Below are 17,651 nucleotides of genomic sequence, written 5' to 3'. Positions count from 1 at the left end.
TAATACAAAGAGATAAAAGTCATTACATAAATTAAAATAGTAACCTTTCATTATTCATTAGTTCTATGAATCCGGGTATATAATTTATAAAGCAGTCACAAATATGCTAAAAAAAACAAGCCCACAAGTGCTGGAGCGTGCATTCATTCATAAACAATGTGAGCAGAAGGCTCGTACCTTTCCATGCATGAGCAGTCGTAGTGTGAGGGTCACTCCCAAGCCCCCGTCTCCAAAGTCCTGCTCACAGTTCATAATGTTGTGGGAGTGGCATGCAGGGAGACGCATGAACGGGGCTCATTCGCTGGTCACACAGTCAGACGAAGGCCAGCACTTGTTCTCCGGCTCTCCGAGGTCCTTCAGTGCTGCTCTGAGAGAGAAAGAGAGGGAGAAAAAACGATATTAAGATGCTCATGACATGTTAAGTGTTTCAGTGGAATATGCTCTTGAACATATAACACTTCGCTGTCCTACCAAAGAAATGTGTGAATTAAGTCATAAATATTTACATTCCTGCTCTAAAACACCATTATTTGCACTCATGATATAGCTCATGGATGCACACACACACACACACACACACACACACACACATTAAAAACCCTTGTCAAGAAACATGAATTCACCATCATTCCTCATTGAACATTATGTGCCACTATTAAAACTAATGGCTGCGCTCTAGTTCAATTCTTGAAAAACCAAATGCTTGCACTGTATCTCCCCGCAGTGTTGACTGAAAGATAATTCGCTGAGATCAAAGACAGTGAGATGAATAGATGACAAATCAAAGCTGAAATCAAACACATTCATACCATCCCAGGCTTTTCAGTCAGCACACTGTAATCAAGTATCTCTGTGAGGATCTGCTTCATTGGTTTGAGTCGATCTAATATTGATGGTGATTCATAACAAAGTCATAATGAAGAGCATTGTGTTTGCAGGATATTGACCATAAACACCAGCAGTGTCAGCAGTGTTGCATCTCATCGTACTTTGGGGTCCTAACAGACAGTGGGTGTCCATCGATGACTAACACACTCTCTGTGTCTTCATTAAGTGACAGGCAGTTTCTCTCACAGTGAGCCGAGTGATTTTTGAAATTGGATTGGAAAAAAATTAAAAATAAATAAAAAAGGAAATTTCCTTTCAGACGACCATGGCATGAGATTCATGCAAAGTTAATCAAATTCGATTCGAAACAGTTTTCATGAAATTGAAAATGTTTGGAGTTTCATAGGGGACCTGGTTTTATCTTCTTCATCACAGTCAGCAGGAGGAAAAAAACCAAAAAAAAAACACTGTTCTGGGGAGACAGAACAGAATTTATACACAGACAGCAAATGAAAAGCAGCTGTAATGATCCTGGAATAACAATGTGGCAGCGGCTACGTGCATGTCAGCTATGTGACATACGGTATGATGATTAATGTGTGTGTCACCTTGCTGCTCAAAGTCTCGGCATGATGGGTACAATTAGTTCAGGGAATTATTCATGTTTCCACTTGATTTATATTTCCTTACATTTGTCAGTGGGGACAGGGGATGTAGGTAGATAAATATGTGACACATGATTAGCAGTGGTAGAAAGTAACTAAGTGCATTGACTTAACATATTTTAATTCTATGCTTTATGTGTCCACTTTACTACATTTCAGAGGGAAATATTTAACTTTTTACCCCATTACATTTATATGACAGCTTTAGTTAATTCACTTTGCACATTCACTTTATCAACACAAAATATAATAAACAAATACGAATAAATTAGGATGCATCTTTATAGAGTAAGCCACCAAGCACTGTAGTTGAAATTAACCACCGCTTTAATTAGTTGAAATTAACCAACTGTAAAAACTAATCAATCGATAATTATAACCCAATAAAATATTGGTACTTGATTTTGATGCTAATACTTGTGTACTTTTACATAAAATTTTGAAGTCAACACTTCTTTATAACAAAATATTTCTTTATTAATATATACTGTATTGCTACTTTTACTTTAGTGAAAGATCTGAGTACTCCTCCCACCACTGCAGAGATAACACGACAAAAGCATATCATTTTCTCAGCTGCTAATTAACTAAACGAACAATAACTTTATTGTATCATCTCTCCTTTCAATACCATGATAAAATATATTTGTTTTTAATGACGCCTTTCACATATTTGTGGAAAAACCACATCGCACAGTGGAGTCCTGTTAACCGCTCCTATTCAGCAGTAGCACAGTAACAAATTATTCTCTCCTCTTTGACTCATCAAGGCCACTGCCAAGTGCATTCCATCCAGCCTACAGTGCCACTGTGTACTAGCCCTCTGCTGCAATCCTGACATATGCGGGTGTGTTTTTTTTTTTATATATCTGCGTGCTGTTCGTAGATTTGGTGAGCAATGTGAGGAGATCATGTTTAATAAATTGGTGTTATTTTCGATGAGATCCGATTCCTGAGAGACTTGTTGTGGGCTGGTTTATTGCTTTTGCTCGGTGCACGAGGCCATCGCTGCTTGGCTGATTTATTTATGCGCTGGATGCCTTCAAAGTCACGTTCAAATGCTCACACACATGCTTCTTTAAGATGTCACAGTGCCTGACTGCTTGTATGCATTTTGTATTCCCTCCATGGCTGTGGCACAGTCTGACATGCCAGCCTGTCAAAATGTGGGAGTAAGTGGAGCAAAGTGTCATTTTGCTGGATTAGATTGCATCAAATCAAACTTCCCCTACTCTTTTGAAAGAGATGCTCGTTGGATTGACTTGCACAACTATCAGTTAGAGGCTCATCTCCATACAATTTACATAAATATCAAACAAAGACCAGAGGGTTGACTGGAGATAAACAAAAACTGGAACATTTTACTCGCTGTCAGCTACAGATACGAGGCCAAGTAATCATGACTTTAAGCTTGATCGATGCGTCCTGTGCACATGTGTTATCACAGAGCACATTTGTGCAACCCGCGGGCTAACTTCATTATGTTAAGGCACTGAAGGGCATGGCTAAAATGTTAGCACTTTATTGCATTAGGAGTTAATGGTTGGAGGGATCATTATCTTCTGCTCTGTGGGTTGATAACAAGGCATGTGCTCTGTGTTTGTGTGAGGGCGGTGAGCCTCTGAACTCCTCATTTCCAGAATCCCAAGCAGCAGCGTTCCAGGATGAACAGAGCCCCTCTGTTCTAAATTAGACCTGGTAACTCAGAACAGGGAATCCAGTATGCAGGAGCTCCTGTTGTGAGTCGGTGCTTGTATTCATCTTTATATACACTAGATTAAGCATGACTCTGTGAGACCAAACGACCGACACAGAAACAAATGGCCACAAAGCCATGGCCTCCTTCAGTCTACTGCAGTTTAAAATCTAAGTGTGAAAAGGTTGTTCCATCCCCTTTTCACTGTGCCCCACATTATCATTGTGTTATTATCATTGTTGGAGTATTGGTGTTTTGAGTAAATGTTTCTATTAATTTTTTCAGGGTTTGATTTTTTTTTCTATATTTATATATATATAAGTTTGAAGATATTTTGGTGGTTCATGTTGGAAGGGTCGGTCTACTTTGGATGTTTTCAGTTGTCTCTCTGAGTGGGGTTAGTTAGGGAGAGAGGAAACAGGTGCGTGCTATCAGATCCTGTTAGGAGAATTTAGTGTGGGTAGTGGTAGTGTGGGGTTGGGGTGCTTGGGATGGGTAGCATTTTAGCTCACCCCCATACTTACCTGAGGGGATGGTATGCTCCACATAGGTGAAGAAGATTAAGTGCAAGCTATTCAGGGGTCAGAGAGAGAGAGAGAGAGAGAGACGTAAAGCAGGTGGCAGCTTGTAGTGAGGCTGCAATTTTAGAATTTGTTTGATATGGTTTAAGTTCTTTTTCTTTTGAATTGCCCGGGATTTATTTTGTTCTCTGTTTGTAGTATTTTGTAGTAGTATCACTTTTGAGCACATACTCCCGCCTGCTGACAACGTTTCTTTGAAACATCTTTTTAAAAGCATCCGGTGCCCATATCATCATCTGCCCTTTGCAGAGAGAGGCAACACCACACTAAGTTTAAAAAAAGGATTATTCTGCTTTATTTCGACTATCATCTTATCATCATCATCTTATCAGTTATGATAATGCTCAACTTACCAAAAGACTATCTAAACCCCTCTGTTTGGATATAATGCTGAAAGTTAAGCACCTGAAATGTTGGTTATGATCGATCCCTGCGCAGGAAGTATGGAAGGTCAAAACTGAACAACGAACTCGGTCTGTAAACTGTGATGGATGTTTACGATGGGCAGTCTGTGTGATAATTTCACATTTTGCTTTTGTTTTTTTTTCAGTCATGCTGGCTGCATGGCTCTAGGGATGTCAATGTCATTCTATCGGTCAGTCCACCGCTTTAATTTACTCAGGTACGGTATCTCAAATATCCCGGACTTTTCCTCTGGCACCACAGCCAGGTTGACATTTATGTCTTTCACTGAAATATCTCAACACTTTTAATTTAGTGACATTGTCTGATTAAAATTATGATTTGGTTCATGACAAAATCCATGTACAGTTAATGATTCCCATCAGCCTCAGCTGTATTTTGTGTTTAATGCTAATTACACATGTTTAGCATGCTAACATGCTGAACTAACGTGGTGAACATGGTTACACCTTTACACCTGCTAAACATCAGCATTTAATATTGGCATTGTGGGCCTGTTGGCATGTGTGCTTGGCTCATAGAGTCACTAGCATGGATGTAGAATCTTACTTAGATTTTCTTCTAAATATGTTTAAGTTTAAAAAAAAAAAAAAAAAAGTTTATTACCTGAGCTCACCAATTAACTTGGTGGGTAATGTAGTAGCAATTTTATTATATTCTGATTATAAGTCCAAGGCCATTTAGATTATCTTGACTTGTGTTCAATTTAATTAAAACCAACTTTCCTGTGAATTAAACAAGAATACTCACAAGGCCAGGAGACAGGGGAAACACTGCATGAGGGTTTATATAAATTCTGATCACACCATAATTGCTGGTGCATCTTATCCAAACAGAAAGTTACATCCCGGACCAGTCCATCACAGACTTAACGTTTTATCTGTGTTTCACATTACAGGCTGTTCACAAAGGTTTGTCCAAATATCAAATATGAGGATTTGTGTTTTTTTTTAGTCATATATGACATTGAAAATGTTTTGGACTGTTGGGCAAACAAGAAAATGAAATTGTAGGGACTTCTGTGGTCTGAGGATGTGTGAATGACTAGTCATAGACTAACTGATTAATGGAGAAAATAATCTGCAGATTAGTGAAATAGTGAAAGTAATTGTTTGTTGCAGCCCTAAAATGTTCATATATACTAAATTGGAGAGATTTAACTTAAAGTGTTACTGTTATTATTACCAACTATAATAAAAATATATGATACACTCTTCAAAAATATCCATAAAACTACTGACCTTCACTGATATCATAACCTATATTATATATATATATATAATGTGATAACATAAACAACAACAGATACAAATATGTGATTAACTGGCTCTTATGAGTACAATTTTATCAAAGTGATGGAAAAAAAATATGAAAATAAGATGAAATAAACCAGAAATATCCTTCAAAATGTCAAAAATCCAAAGGTGTATTTTTCACTAACATCCACGAAGCATACATCAAAGATGTCATGGATAAAAGCATCCAGCATACATCCCTCAACAGCCGCCAGCAACATTTTTTTCCTTGCCATGTTTCCAGGAGCGTCCACTCCAGAGAGACTGTCAAGATGAAAAGGATGCTGTACAACCCGCTTGTGTAGAGGACTGGACACCTGTTCTGAGACAACCACGTCCCTCACAGAACCGGTAAACAGACGGCCTTGGGCCGGCTTACAGGAAATGAGGAAGGAATGAGGACATGCCTGGTCTCCATGGTGAAAGACGGAAACAGGGTTCCCCTCTGCATACAGTACATACAGAGGGTTGGGGGTATTAAGTGTCTGCTTGATGAACACACAGAGGCAGAGAGGATAGGGTGTTCCCCGGGTGGGCACGTATAGAGAATAAGTGAGAGGGTGTCAACGTGTGTACACGCGCACAGCAGGGTAAGAGGTGAGAGACCATTCACACACAAGCTCGGACAACCCTCCACATGCACATACAGGCAGCCACATTCCCAGGTCTGTGTGCACCAAAACAAAGCACACACAAACCCACACGCAGCTGCTGGGATGAAAGGAGGCAACAATTCACACACACAGAAAAGTGTCCTGTGGAAACACAAGAGCGGACAGCCTTTGATCTGCCGAGAAGTGCCACAGGAGGACTTTCCGTGGCTATCTGTCACAAACAAACTAGAACGGCTGCCATGTTGGAGTACATGAACGACACAATGAGAGCGTCAGCGGCTGAGGTGACAAGGATAAAGAAAAAATGACTTTGAGTACAGGAGGGGAATGAAATAGATTCCTCTAGGCTCCTCTCCATTAGTGGTCAGTCTCCTCCAAACTTAAATGACACCCTTGGGGAATAAACATGTGCACACATCCACACAAGGACACACAAGGGTACACACAGAAGCACATGTAAGCAAAATGTACTACACAAGACAGCGTGCAGAAGCTCTAAATAGTGGAAGATGTTGAACTAACACAGCTAATGACTGCATATTAACACGACTCTGAATACTTAAACCTGCCCAGAATTATGACTCTATGCAGAGGCCTCTTGATTAAATGAACTCAATTCCAAGTGAATGAAATATTCAAAGAGGGGCTGCATGTTTGGATTAGCTTTAACCACCTCACAGCCACAAGTGATGCTGGGATTCATCACTAATATTGCTTTATGAGCTGCAAGGCGGAGAGATATTAACACAGCTGAGAGGATATGTAACAATGTATATGCTTCATGAAATGCTTGTACACTTACATTTGCATTCATTCATTTATCCCAATGAATTCATTCATTCATTTCACCTTTGTACAAATGAGGTACAATGCAAGCCACAGTCCATGTCCCACCTGGCATGAGTGTCTCGGTGACCTGGCTTGCAGGTGCATGAAGTAACATATAGATGCCAAGCAAGTGACAAAGAAGGACCAAAAGTAGGATCAAGAGATAGAGAGAGAGAAAGGGAATTTTAGGCAAGTACTCTTGACAGAAAGACAGAAAGAGATTCAGCTGACTGAATCGAGTATGGTAACTCATTCCACCACCGAGGACAAGCACAAATGAAGCGTACTTTAAACCTCCTCTCAGACGTTCAGAAATTCTATCTTATGGTCTATCAGCTCTATAGCTACAGTAAAATAGGCTGTTTGAAAACCACTCAAAACTTGCTTTCAAAACTTAAGTTTTTCTCAGTGACATTAAATGATCATGACTAAATACACAACAAAGTTAAATATAAAAATCCTAAACGTTAAATACGTTTAAAACCCAGCTAATCTGCTTCCCCATCATTGTGTGGGACAGTCAACTAAAGCAAACAACTGTCATCAGATTTTCATCCAAATATTAACATATGCTCTGATTGGTTCAGGGACATCACTGAATCCCTGCAACTTTGATCCACCAATAAGAGCAGACCAAACAAAAAAGAAAGAAAAAAGAGAAATGTCTCATGGCAAAATTACTAAGACTGATCTGTCTTTGCGAAAAAAAAATTATGTGTACATGATAGACCCCATCACTAATAAAAGAGAAGCTGATTGAGAAAAAATGTTTCTTGGTGTTAAATATTCATATATCCTACATCATCATACATATATCATGTCTCTGTATTATGTAGTATGGGCAAAAGCTCACATCTTTAACACTTAGAAACACTTGATTTGAGTATGAAAAGATTTCTTCATCATAATTGCGCTTCCACAATCTCTCCACTGAGAAGAGAGAGAGAAAAGAGACAGCGGGAAAGGGCTTTAGCTGTGAAACAGGAGAGGCTTGAAATTAAAGAGCAGTGTTTCATCTCTCAGCATGTCTGTCTCAGCTGTGTCACATATAATGGGAGGGGTCAGCCCACGGCACAGAGGGGAATGTCCTCTCCTATCAGCCCCCGGCTTCATCTGGTGTTAAAGCATAACCGTGTCAGCCTGCGGTACGAGCCGCCTGTCAACCACAAGGCCCTAGAGAAGGTTATCAGACCCCCGGGCTGCTTGCTGCCCCTGGAGCCAGCTCGCCTTCCCCGCAGAGAGGAGGCCAACAGCTGAGTTCACTGCAGCCACTGCACCTAAATGTGGGCTGATAAGATTACCCTCAGGCAATGATAAAACTACAAGATTTTCCTGCAAATTACACAAATCAGCTGAAGAGATTCAAATTTTCAAGGTTTCAAAGGGCTGAGGCAAAATCGCCGAAGTTGAAATTTCTAGGCAACTTCAAAAACTGTGTGGGTTTTCTGGCTGACATGAAGAATTTGGAGCTCTGTCGAGTTGGTTATTAAATGGGGTTTTTATTATTTACATAATATTATAATATCTCCCTCATTCCCAAAACATACTTTGTCTAGATCAGAATTAAAAGTCTCCTATATACACAAAAACACAGATTATATGTCAGCACTATACCAACTGTCATTCCACTTTTATCAGTGTGATGACAGCTCAGGAGCTACAACACGGACAAATTATTGACATCAGAAACAAGAGCTTTTGCTATTTTTTTCATATCTCAAAGTGACACGAATCAATACTTTCAGGGTTTCATCATGTCACAGCAACTTACAATCACGTCAATCTGTCTGTGCGGCTTAGACAATGATCACCTTCTGTGTCAGAGTCTGCATAATTACGAGTGAATCCAATAGCTAATGAACTGCAGCGTAACTGACGCTCTACTGTGGCAGTCCATCCTAAGCCGTCAGTTTCCGTGACTGTCAGGATGGAGCAGCGTTAAGTGAGCTCAGGCTCAGGTTTTGTTCGTAAGACCGTACCTTTAAAAGAACACGGCCACCCTGTGAATAACATACACTGATCGAGTGTTGAAGCGCTTGTTTTCACAAAAGATCCCGTCTACTCATTAGGTAAACCCGAATTCTTTCCTCCTCCTCATTATTGCCAGCGGGGATAAAACAACACAAACATACAGATAATGAACCTTACAGGGCCGTGTTTCTGTGCTGTCAGTTGTTATCTCCCAAGTGGATGCTGGTTCCAGACACGCAGTGACACTGTCTGAGCCTCTATTTACTCTCGCTTTGGTTAGCATGGGGACAGTGTAGCTCAAGCCCATGTACTACACACTTGGCATTTAGCTTTCCTTATCTCAGTTTAGGGCTGCAACTAATGATCGTTTTCATCACTTAATCTGCTGATTATTTTCCCAGTTAACGGATTTCTTGTTTTTCAACAAAATGTCAGAGAATGCAAATCACTGTGTTATCCCACAATCGGTCCAAAAACCAAAGATATTAAAATTACTATTATATATGACATAGAAAAGGCAGCAAATCATCACATTTAATAAGCTAGAACTGAAGAGAGGTCTGGCTTGAAGAGGGACTGAAGGGATTCATCAGTAATCAAAACAGTTGCGATTCATTTTCTGCAGATCGACGAATCGATGAATCGACTAATCACTGCAGCTCTGTCTGAGTTGCAAACTAATCTTCTTTTCAAATTATGGATCTCTTAGAGCAAATTTAGGGAAATCTCTAAGTGGCTTTGGATGTCACATGCTGCAGCGCTGTTTTCATTCTATTATGCAGTTTGACTCCCCCAGAGTGTTTATTCGTCTGGATCCAACTGTGGAATTTTCTGGTCATTTGCGTTGCCTTGACTTACAGTGGCATGCTTCTTATTATTAGAAAGCTTCTATTAGGGACCATATATCATTCTGAATGGTTTTTTTGGCATGGTGGAGAATACACTTTGGCAGGGTATTAACTCCAGCTTTTATCCCATCCCTCTTACTGGATGAAGGTCACTCCCTCTATCCGCAAAATGACTTTCCTCTCTTCTCTTTCATCCCTGCTTTCCTCCCATCCTCCACACCAGGGCATGAGTCAGAGAATCTGACACCTCAGAGGAGAGAGGAGAGGAGAGAGAGAGGAGAAGGGTAGAGGGAGATGGGAGACAAATTGAGAGAGAAAGAGGGACAGATGGGGGCAGTTGGAGGGAAGAGAGAAGAGTTGATCAATATCTCAGAGAAACAAGTAACCTGAGAAGATGTGGACTGGCCCTGTTTCACTGACGTCCAAGACACTGTGTTAAAAATGGCAATTAAATCCACCGGCCCTGGCTCTGATTTACTGTGCAGCATCCTTTATGGTGCCGTACAGTATGGCTGCAAAATCCTACAGTTTGCAGCATCACTGTGCTCAAGTTAGTCAAGCCAGTGGTGTTTTATTTGGTATACAGCAGTATCATGCACGTAGCAGAAACTACATATTACATAAGCTCCACAACAAACCGAGCACAAACCCAAAAATAGTGCAGTCCCTGTTAAATATTTCAGGCACTCGGCAGCTGAAGGGTGGGGGGCGTGTGGGGTGTGTGTGTGTGTGTGTGTGTGTGTGTGTGGTGGTGGGGGGGTAAAAAGCTTCTCTCCTTGGTCGCAACACAAAAACACGCACACACACACACACAAACACTGATGCAGATGGCCAACTGAAAGAAACAAACCTCCATTTCGTGTACTGTAGAGCAAAGCTGATTACCGTCACGAAGGCAGTCTTGTAGCTTATTCGCTTGATGTACAGCACTTACGCACTGGAGTGGCATACTTAGCATACACCTATCCTTATTCCTTGAGTCGCTCTCTGTACGTTATAGACAGCATGAAAGCTGCTCTTTCAGGGTAACTTCTAAATAAATCAGGCTCATGAGACCCTTTGCGAGACACAACAGGAGAGTCACGAGGCCTTCTGGGTCGATCAACACAGTGCTATCTTTTCATGGAAGGGACAGCCCGCGGCTCTGTCAAACACTGGGTCAGTCTTAAGAGCATCAGGGAGGGTCACATTCTATTTCATGAGAAAGGCTCTCTTCATGGCGGAACAAGAAGCTCCAAAACAAAGAAATCCACACTGTTTAATCTGCAGCGGAGCTCCCAGATCACAAATCATTAAGCACTCATGTGATTTTTGTTTCATGCCTTTCTTGTACAACATGGCCTACTTGACGGTTCAACATAAGGATAATGAACATGCAGCAAAAACCTTTTTCAGTTGACAAAGCTGGAGAAGGTATGGGAGTTGAGCCTCAAGAGTGTGTAGTTATTAGATAGCGACAAGCACAGGTTAATTGCACAAATGCAGGTTAACTGCTGCAGGGGATCTCTTTCAAATATTGGAGAGGAAATTAATTTGTTTCACAACAACGCTCCTGTGACAACAACATCTAAATGAATGCCTGAGCGAAGGTGATTTGCCTCATAAAGTGCTGAGTTCCAAAGCGTTGATACAACACACAACAGAAACTATTTAAAAACAAATTTGATGTTGAAATGAATATAAAAAAAAAATGAAGACAACAAAACAGGAATCTGCATTGATTTCAAGATGTTTTGCCGGTGGAAACCACTGTGCTATCCCGAGTTGTTAATGGCTAAATTATCCCAGGAAGCTCTTTCTTTATTCTCCTCATCAGTGAAAGGTGAATGAATATCCACGATCTCCCTCTGCAGAACTGTTTAATAGAGTAAAGCTGCTGCACTGAGCTGCATTTACTTGATGACTGCAAACTAAAACCAACCATTGTGCCTGCCCCCCCCCACCCACCCACCCCTTTCAGTTTGCAAGAACAGCATCTTAGTAGATGAGGGGGATTATTGGCAGTTCGCAGACGTTGGAGCAGCACGTGTCAGGTCTGGCTTCTGTTATTTATGGAGCCTCTCGGCCCCAGCCCTCACTCTGCAGCACAGATGCAGGTGGGGTTTCATTATTGAAGATGCTCTTCCACTTCTTATTAGATCTCTGACTCTCAGTGTGCATTAAGGAATTGCATTTGGACAGAGAGTCGGCAGTACATGGTGGTCTGTCTCTGTTACCCTGGGAGTCTCTCTGAAACATATGTCGGCCTCTCAAAACAGCCAAATTGTGTGTCCTCCTCTCGTATTCCTTTTTAGGAATAAACAGTGTATTTGCACTCAAGCTGATGCCCCACACAACACACACACACACACACACACACACAGAAGAAAATTATTGCTTATTGATCTCTGTTGTGTGCGTGTGAAGATAAAAGTGAATCATGTTCTCCTGCTTCTTCAGTAAAATTGTCATACAGTGCATTGCATCCAAATCAGTTCTCCAGCAAACAGCTTAGAGTTGCACCCTAAGTGATGAGCAATTCTCCACGTGTCCCATTTCTCTCAGAATGACAAAAATCTTTTGTTTGAGCAGATACACACTGGGAGGTGCACATGCAAGATTCATGAGCATCTCCCGGCAGCAAGGACCATGATTTCCTTAATCAATCAGCTGGTCCACTCTCAGATGCTTTTTTTATTGATTCTGTTGTGCCGGAGAGTCCGAAGATGATCAGTTTCTTGAATCTCCTGTGGGCCTGTTGTGCTCAAATGACACAATTTAAGCCCAAATATGCAAAACATGTGAGTGTTGAAGTGGAGACAGGACACATTCTTATTTCAGCTAATACAATCTGAGGGAAATATCAAGCCTAATTTGTACTGGCTGTAAATTGTGTCTAGCAAACAAACACCCAGGAAATATGTGGAAACCTTATGAGCAGGAGGAGTAATAAATTCATAAATTATCCTAATCACTTACTCACTCGCAGTTTGCCAAATGTGACCAGAGATTCTGAAATGTAATTGTACAATTAAGGAAACATGTGCTCCCAAACGACATCTGCACTGAGTTTTGGTTTTCATGTGGGTCAGCTCATCAAGACAGTTTTTCTATCCAGTGTAAGACTAATGCAATTAGGCATCCGGGTGAATAATGGTGCTGTCACACACACTCGCTGCCTCAGCACCAAGCAGGCGCCCACACTATTTTGTAGAGACTGATCTTTGTGTAGAGGGCTGGCCCGGCCAACGGGGTCCACTTTCATTATCATACACCCGACCACACACAAGAGACCAATTGTCTCCTCGGTCTCACCGTGTCCCCTGCTCATCTGGTGACTTTCTGCCATATGCCGGATCCGACAACCCGGTCAGTTCGTGTCTTCATTAAGTGCGTCCAAGTCAAAACATAACAGACATTCAGAGAGGCAGGAAGAACTGAGTTAAAAGGCCCGATTCTGCCTTTAATTCGGCGATTGACCATTAAAAAAAAAAAGAGTTTGAAGGTGAAATTGAAAATGAATGTCTCTCTATTTGGTGTAACTCCATTCATGAGACGCTGCATTTGACAGTCGATAGCGTTTAGAAATGTCACATAAGATAAGGGCTGTTTTCAAGTTGGAGACTTGGGAACATGCTGTCCAAAATAAATAAATAAATAAATCAATAATCAAAGTCACTTACCAGTTTTCATGTAAAAGGTCGCAGGCTGCAGTTCCCACTAAAGTCTCCCCATGTATCTGTGTTGACCGGGCTTTGTATCCATAGAGTCCAATGACACGGACGCGTAGTGCGGACTGTCCTCCCGGTGTGCCAGCAGAGCGGAGCGCAGGGCGCCTGTGCGCTGAGGAGGGGAGAGATACGGAGAGAGAGAGATACAGAGAGAGAGAGAGAGAGAGAGAGAGAGAGAGATGCGGGCGGCGACCACCCTGCTCACCCTGATCACCATTAACCGAGGCAGCTCGTAGGAGAGGGCCGAGTGCTCTTCCTGCTTCCAGCCTCCAGTGTGTTTGTATCCCCGCCTCGGCCGGCGTGTGGTGTGCTTCCGTCTTGTCCCCACAGGACCTCTGCTTCGCCCCGTGCGTCGCGCCGCAGATCGACACATTCAGGATCACAGAGCTCCTGCGCGGCGTGAAATCACGGCGCGACCGGGGGAAATTGGGCACCTGCTGAATCAGCCAGTTCAGAAATGTGCCGATTCACCTTGTGTTTTCGTGGAGAAATTCACGGCGCCTCGGAGAACCCCCGGCCATGTCTGTTTACATGACGCCTGCTTTTAATTCACCCCTTAATTTACGCCCATAAATTCAAGTTAAGTGCAAATCGAACGGTCCACACCTTTGAGAGATGATCACAAGGTTTGCTGTAGGACTCATAGAAAGAGTATATATACGAATCATTTTCATTGGGTTAGTCAAACTTAGTGTTCACTAAAACTAAAGCTCTTGGCATCTTCTTTGAAGTTGTTAGTGTGAGCTCAGTAACTCACACACTCTCTCTCACGCAGCGCCATCTAGTGTTTTGATCCTGATATTGCGATATTGTTTTTCAATCAACATTTCTGAAACAAAAAGTTAGCATTCATAGATATATGTATTCTAACTGCATTCCTCTATGTATCTATTTTCTATAGCCTCCAAGCCTGCACAGGTTCCGGATTGTAATATCACTGATAATAATACTGCTAATAATGTCAGTAACATTGGCCTATGAAGTCTTGGTATCCTGAGCAAGTGGCTGACACTTTTTACCTTTTAGAGATGCGAAACAAACAACATGAGGGGGACACAATGACAGTAATTTGTCTGTCACCAAGCAAAACGCTCCTGTTATGAATTTTCACTTGACAAAATGGCTCATTAATTTACAGACACTGAAGCACGTCATCTAGACAGCTCCCCCTGCTCCTACATGAAGGAGGGAACGTCTGGGTAATTTGAGCATGACATCTCCATCTATTTCGCAAATTATCTCAGTTGTTCCTCATTCATGCAAAAGACTGAGAGGAGGATGGATGTAAAGTTGTATTTATACTTCTAAATAAAGGACCTTTATTCATTACAACTTGACATTTTTATTACAGTCTCTCTGAGCTGTTACATTTTGTTGCTTTGTCTGTCTGATGGTGACATTTTCTCTTGGCTGAGAATCAGAAGAGAAGAGAGAGGCTACATAAAGTAAATAACACCAGGGGTTGGCAAAGAAGCTGATATTTACAGAAGATATATTCCCACATAAGCTCGAGGAAAGGCACATTATAGCATGTCTTCAATCTTTTGACAGGGAAACATAACTTTGAAACAAGCAATAGCGGAATAATATGCCCTGTTATTGTTTAATCTGTCAGCCATGCAAAGACGACTTTCTACGTAATGACACCCTATGAATCAAGCACTTACCCATACAAAAGCTCGACTGTATAACTTCCTCTGGTCTGTCTGGTCCACTGAAAGAGCGAGATGTTTGTTTTTCAAACAGTAGGAGGTGCTGTGTGATTTCAAATCCATCTTTCAGAGACAGGGTGCCTTGTTAAGGAAAAATAAAAAGAAAAAAAGAAAAAGAAAAAGAAAATGCAACCACCACTAGGGGTGTGTGGGTCAGACCGCTGCCAGCCATCAGTCACGGTGATGCAACTTTAACACAGTTAAGGTGCACTGTTGGATAGGACACAGCCATCAACCAGGTGAGGGAATGCTGATTGCACTACAATACACTATTATAAACACAGTCAGATCTGCACTGAATCACAGGTGGACAAGCTGACAGAGCTGCACCCAGTGTGGTATTTCTTGGTACATGTATAGTGTGTATATATAGAGTGTGAGATGCGATGGAAAGAGAGAGATTTATATGTTAATTCCAGTTTCATTTTATGGTTGGGATTCACTTTGAACCACACACTGGGGACCTGTATTTGAATAATTTCTAATTTACTTTGGTTAAGCATGAACTGCTTGCATGTATTTTCACTGTAACATCATGATTTCTCAAATCAAATAGAGCTGGAAAATTAGACAGTGATGTCAAATTCACAAAAGCATTGCTTGTGCTGAAATCAGCCATGGTGTACAGAGCCCCATTTGCTTTGGCAAACACAATGTATATCATCACTGCTTGTCTGGGAGCATTCAAGCTTAGCAAATACCTTTCATACTAAATGGCACTGAAACAACGAGAGATGACACAAGGGCAACAAGTACAATTACTCAGCCGAGGAACGTCTCTCTTCTCTGCAATTCTCTCATGCGCAAACAAACATGGCTTTGCATTTCTCTGCATTGGATTTCCTGGTATTTTCCAACTTTGTCCTGACAAATGGTGATTGAACACATATGGGTGGGTGGGGGTGGGGGTGGGGAGTTCTGCTTTTGTCTGCTTGCACATGCCAGAGCTCACAGTAGGTTCGCCTTTCATTTAAGTAACTTCGACAGTAGCTTGATCTTCTAGAAAGCTGAAATCATCTTTCATTCCCTCTCAAGCAAGAAGCAATGGTTTGACACTTCCGTTTTGATGTTTACTTATCAAGCACGAAAGAGATTTCTAGTTTTTTTTTCTAAATTTCTCCTCTTCTATAATTGACAAGATAAGACTACAGAGGCTACAGGTGTTTGATTGTCTGCGGTACCTGTTTAAAGAATGAGACAGGCACACACACATGCACGACAAACTCCTACTGTATATTTAGTGTTTACCACAGCAACTATGATTTGCATTTAGATGCAGAATGGTATTAGAAAGCACATTTCCATATATCGTCCTTTGAAGATGTATGGCTTTGCTTTGAAGCAAGTATATCAATTACAACAATGGAGGCAAAGGAGATGCTGGACAGAACAGACTGGAGTTGGAATACTAATAGGAGATTTAGTATGAAAATGCTTACAGAACAAGGATTATCTTCGCCATGTTCTGTAAGTGTCTTGTTTTGTATGTACTTCAAGCAAAAAACGCACCCCCCCCCCAAAAAAAAAAAAAAACTAATGCAGAGCAGGCACTTAAGACAACAAGCTACCAAGTGATTCCATATTTCCATCTGTTTTACATTTAAATGTGACATAATCAGATTTTTTATTATCCTGTTTCATTTTCAATCAATCACCCTTCATTAATGCAATTCATACAGTAATTAAAAAAAAAACATTAAAAAACTACACACAAGATACCCCAAATGGAATAAATATATCCCAGACAGTGAATGAAAAAAAGAAGACTAAATGAAATAAGAAGTTAAATGACAGATCCACAAAAACAGCTTTTAAAACAATCTACTGATGAGCTTCCCACAGATCCAAAGGGGGCACATGTGATTAAATGCAATTCTAGTATTTTTGATGTTTGTATAAAAGCTAAGCTAAGTGTTCAATGTTTTCTGTCTGTTAGTGATGTCGTTTGTATAATGAAGTCCTCTGCTTGGCCCGCCAGCAAGTCACAATGATTTCAGCTGTGCAACCAACAGCAAAGCAGAGATGTTTAATGCAGTACTGAAGTGAACTATTTGCTTCACAATGTTATCCAAAATATGAGTACTTCATCAATACATTCCTCTATGTTCTTCAGTGGCAGAAGGTGCCTGAGTACATTTTCTCAAGTACTGATACTTGATACTTGATACTTTTTACTGCACTACATTTATTTGATCACTTTAGTTAGTAGTTACTTTGCATATTCTGATCAACACAAAATATAATCAACAATTATGATATATTATTATAAATTGAGATCAGATTTGAATAATCCCCAGGGGAAAATCACAGTGTAGTCAGTAGTATTTAAAGTAAATACAACGAGCCCTGCCTTTAGCTGCAAAATTAAAGTGATACACATATTAATGAATAATTCTTTGCTTCAGTAAATTTTGACTGCAGGACTTCTACTTGTACCAGAGTATCTCTACACTGTGGTATTGTAACTAAAAAATCTTCCA

General features: G+C 40.9%; 1 protein-coding gene across 1 annotated transcript in view; it reads right to left on the bottom strand.

Annotated features, from left to right (window-relative positions):
* Positions 1 to 14,022, bottom strand: part of LOC139620712 (poly(rC)-binding protein 4-like) — a 35,121-nt gene extending 21,099 nt beyond the window's left edge. The window contains exons 1-2 of the mRNA XM_071476512.1: positions 13,412 to 14,022; positions 178 to 367 (exon numbers count right to left, since the gene is read on the bottom strand). Coding sequence (XP_071332613.1) covers positions 178 to 285 — 108 coding nt within the window. The 5' untranslated portion in view covers positions 286 to 367; positions 13,412 to 14,022. The remainder of the gene's footprint in view (positions 1 to 177; positions 368 to 13,411) is intronic.
* Positions 14,023 to 17,651: the final 3,629 nt, after the last annotated feature.

This window comes from Trachinotus anak, unplaced genomic scaffold, assembly GCF_046630095.1.
Source record: "Trachinotus anak isolate AG129_WGS33_773 ecotype Australia unplaced genomic scaffold, CSIRO_AGI_Tana_v1 ptg000004l, whole genome shotgun sequence".
In the NCBI taxonomy this organism is placed as follows: Eukaryota; Metazoa; Chordata; class Actinopteri; order Carangiformes; family Carangidae; genus Trachinotus; species Trachinotus anak.
The sequence above is the reverse complement of the archived record's forward strand: the minus strand, read 5'-3'. Positions and strand labels throughout refer to the sequence as shown.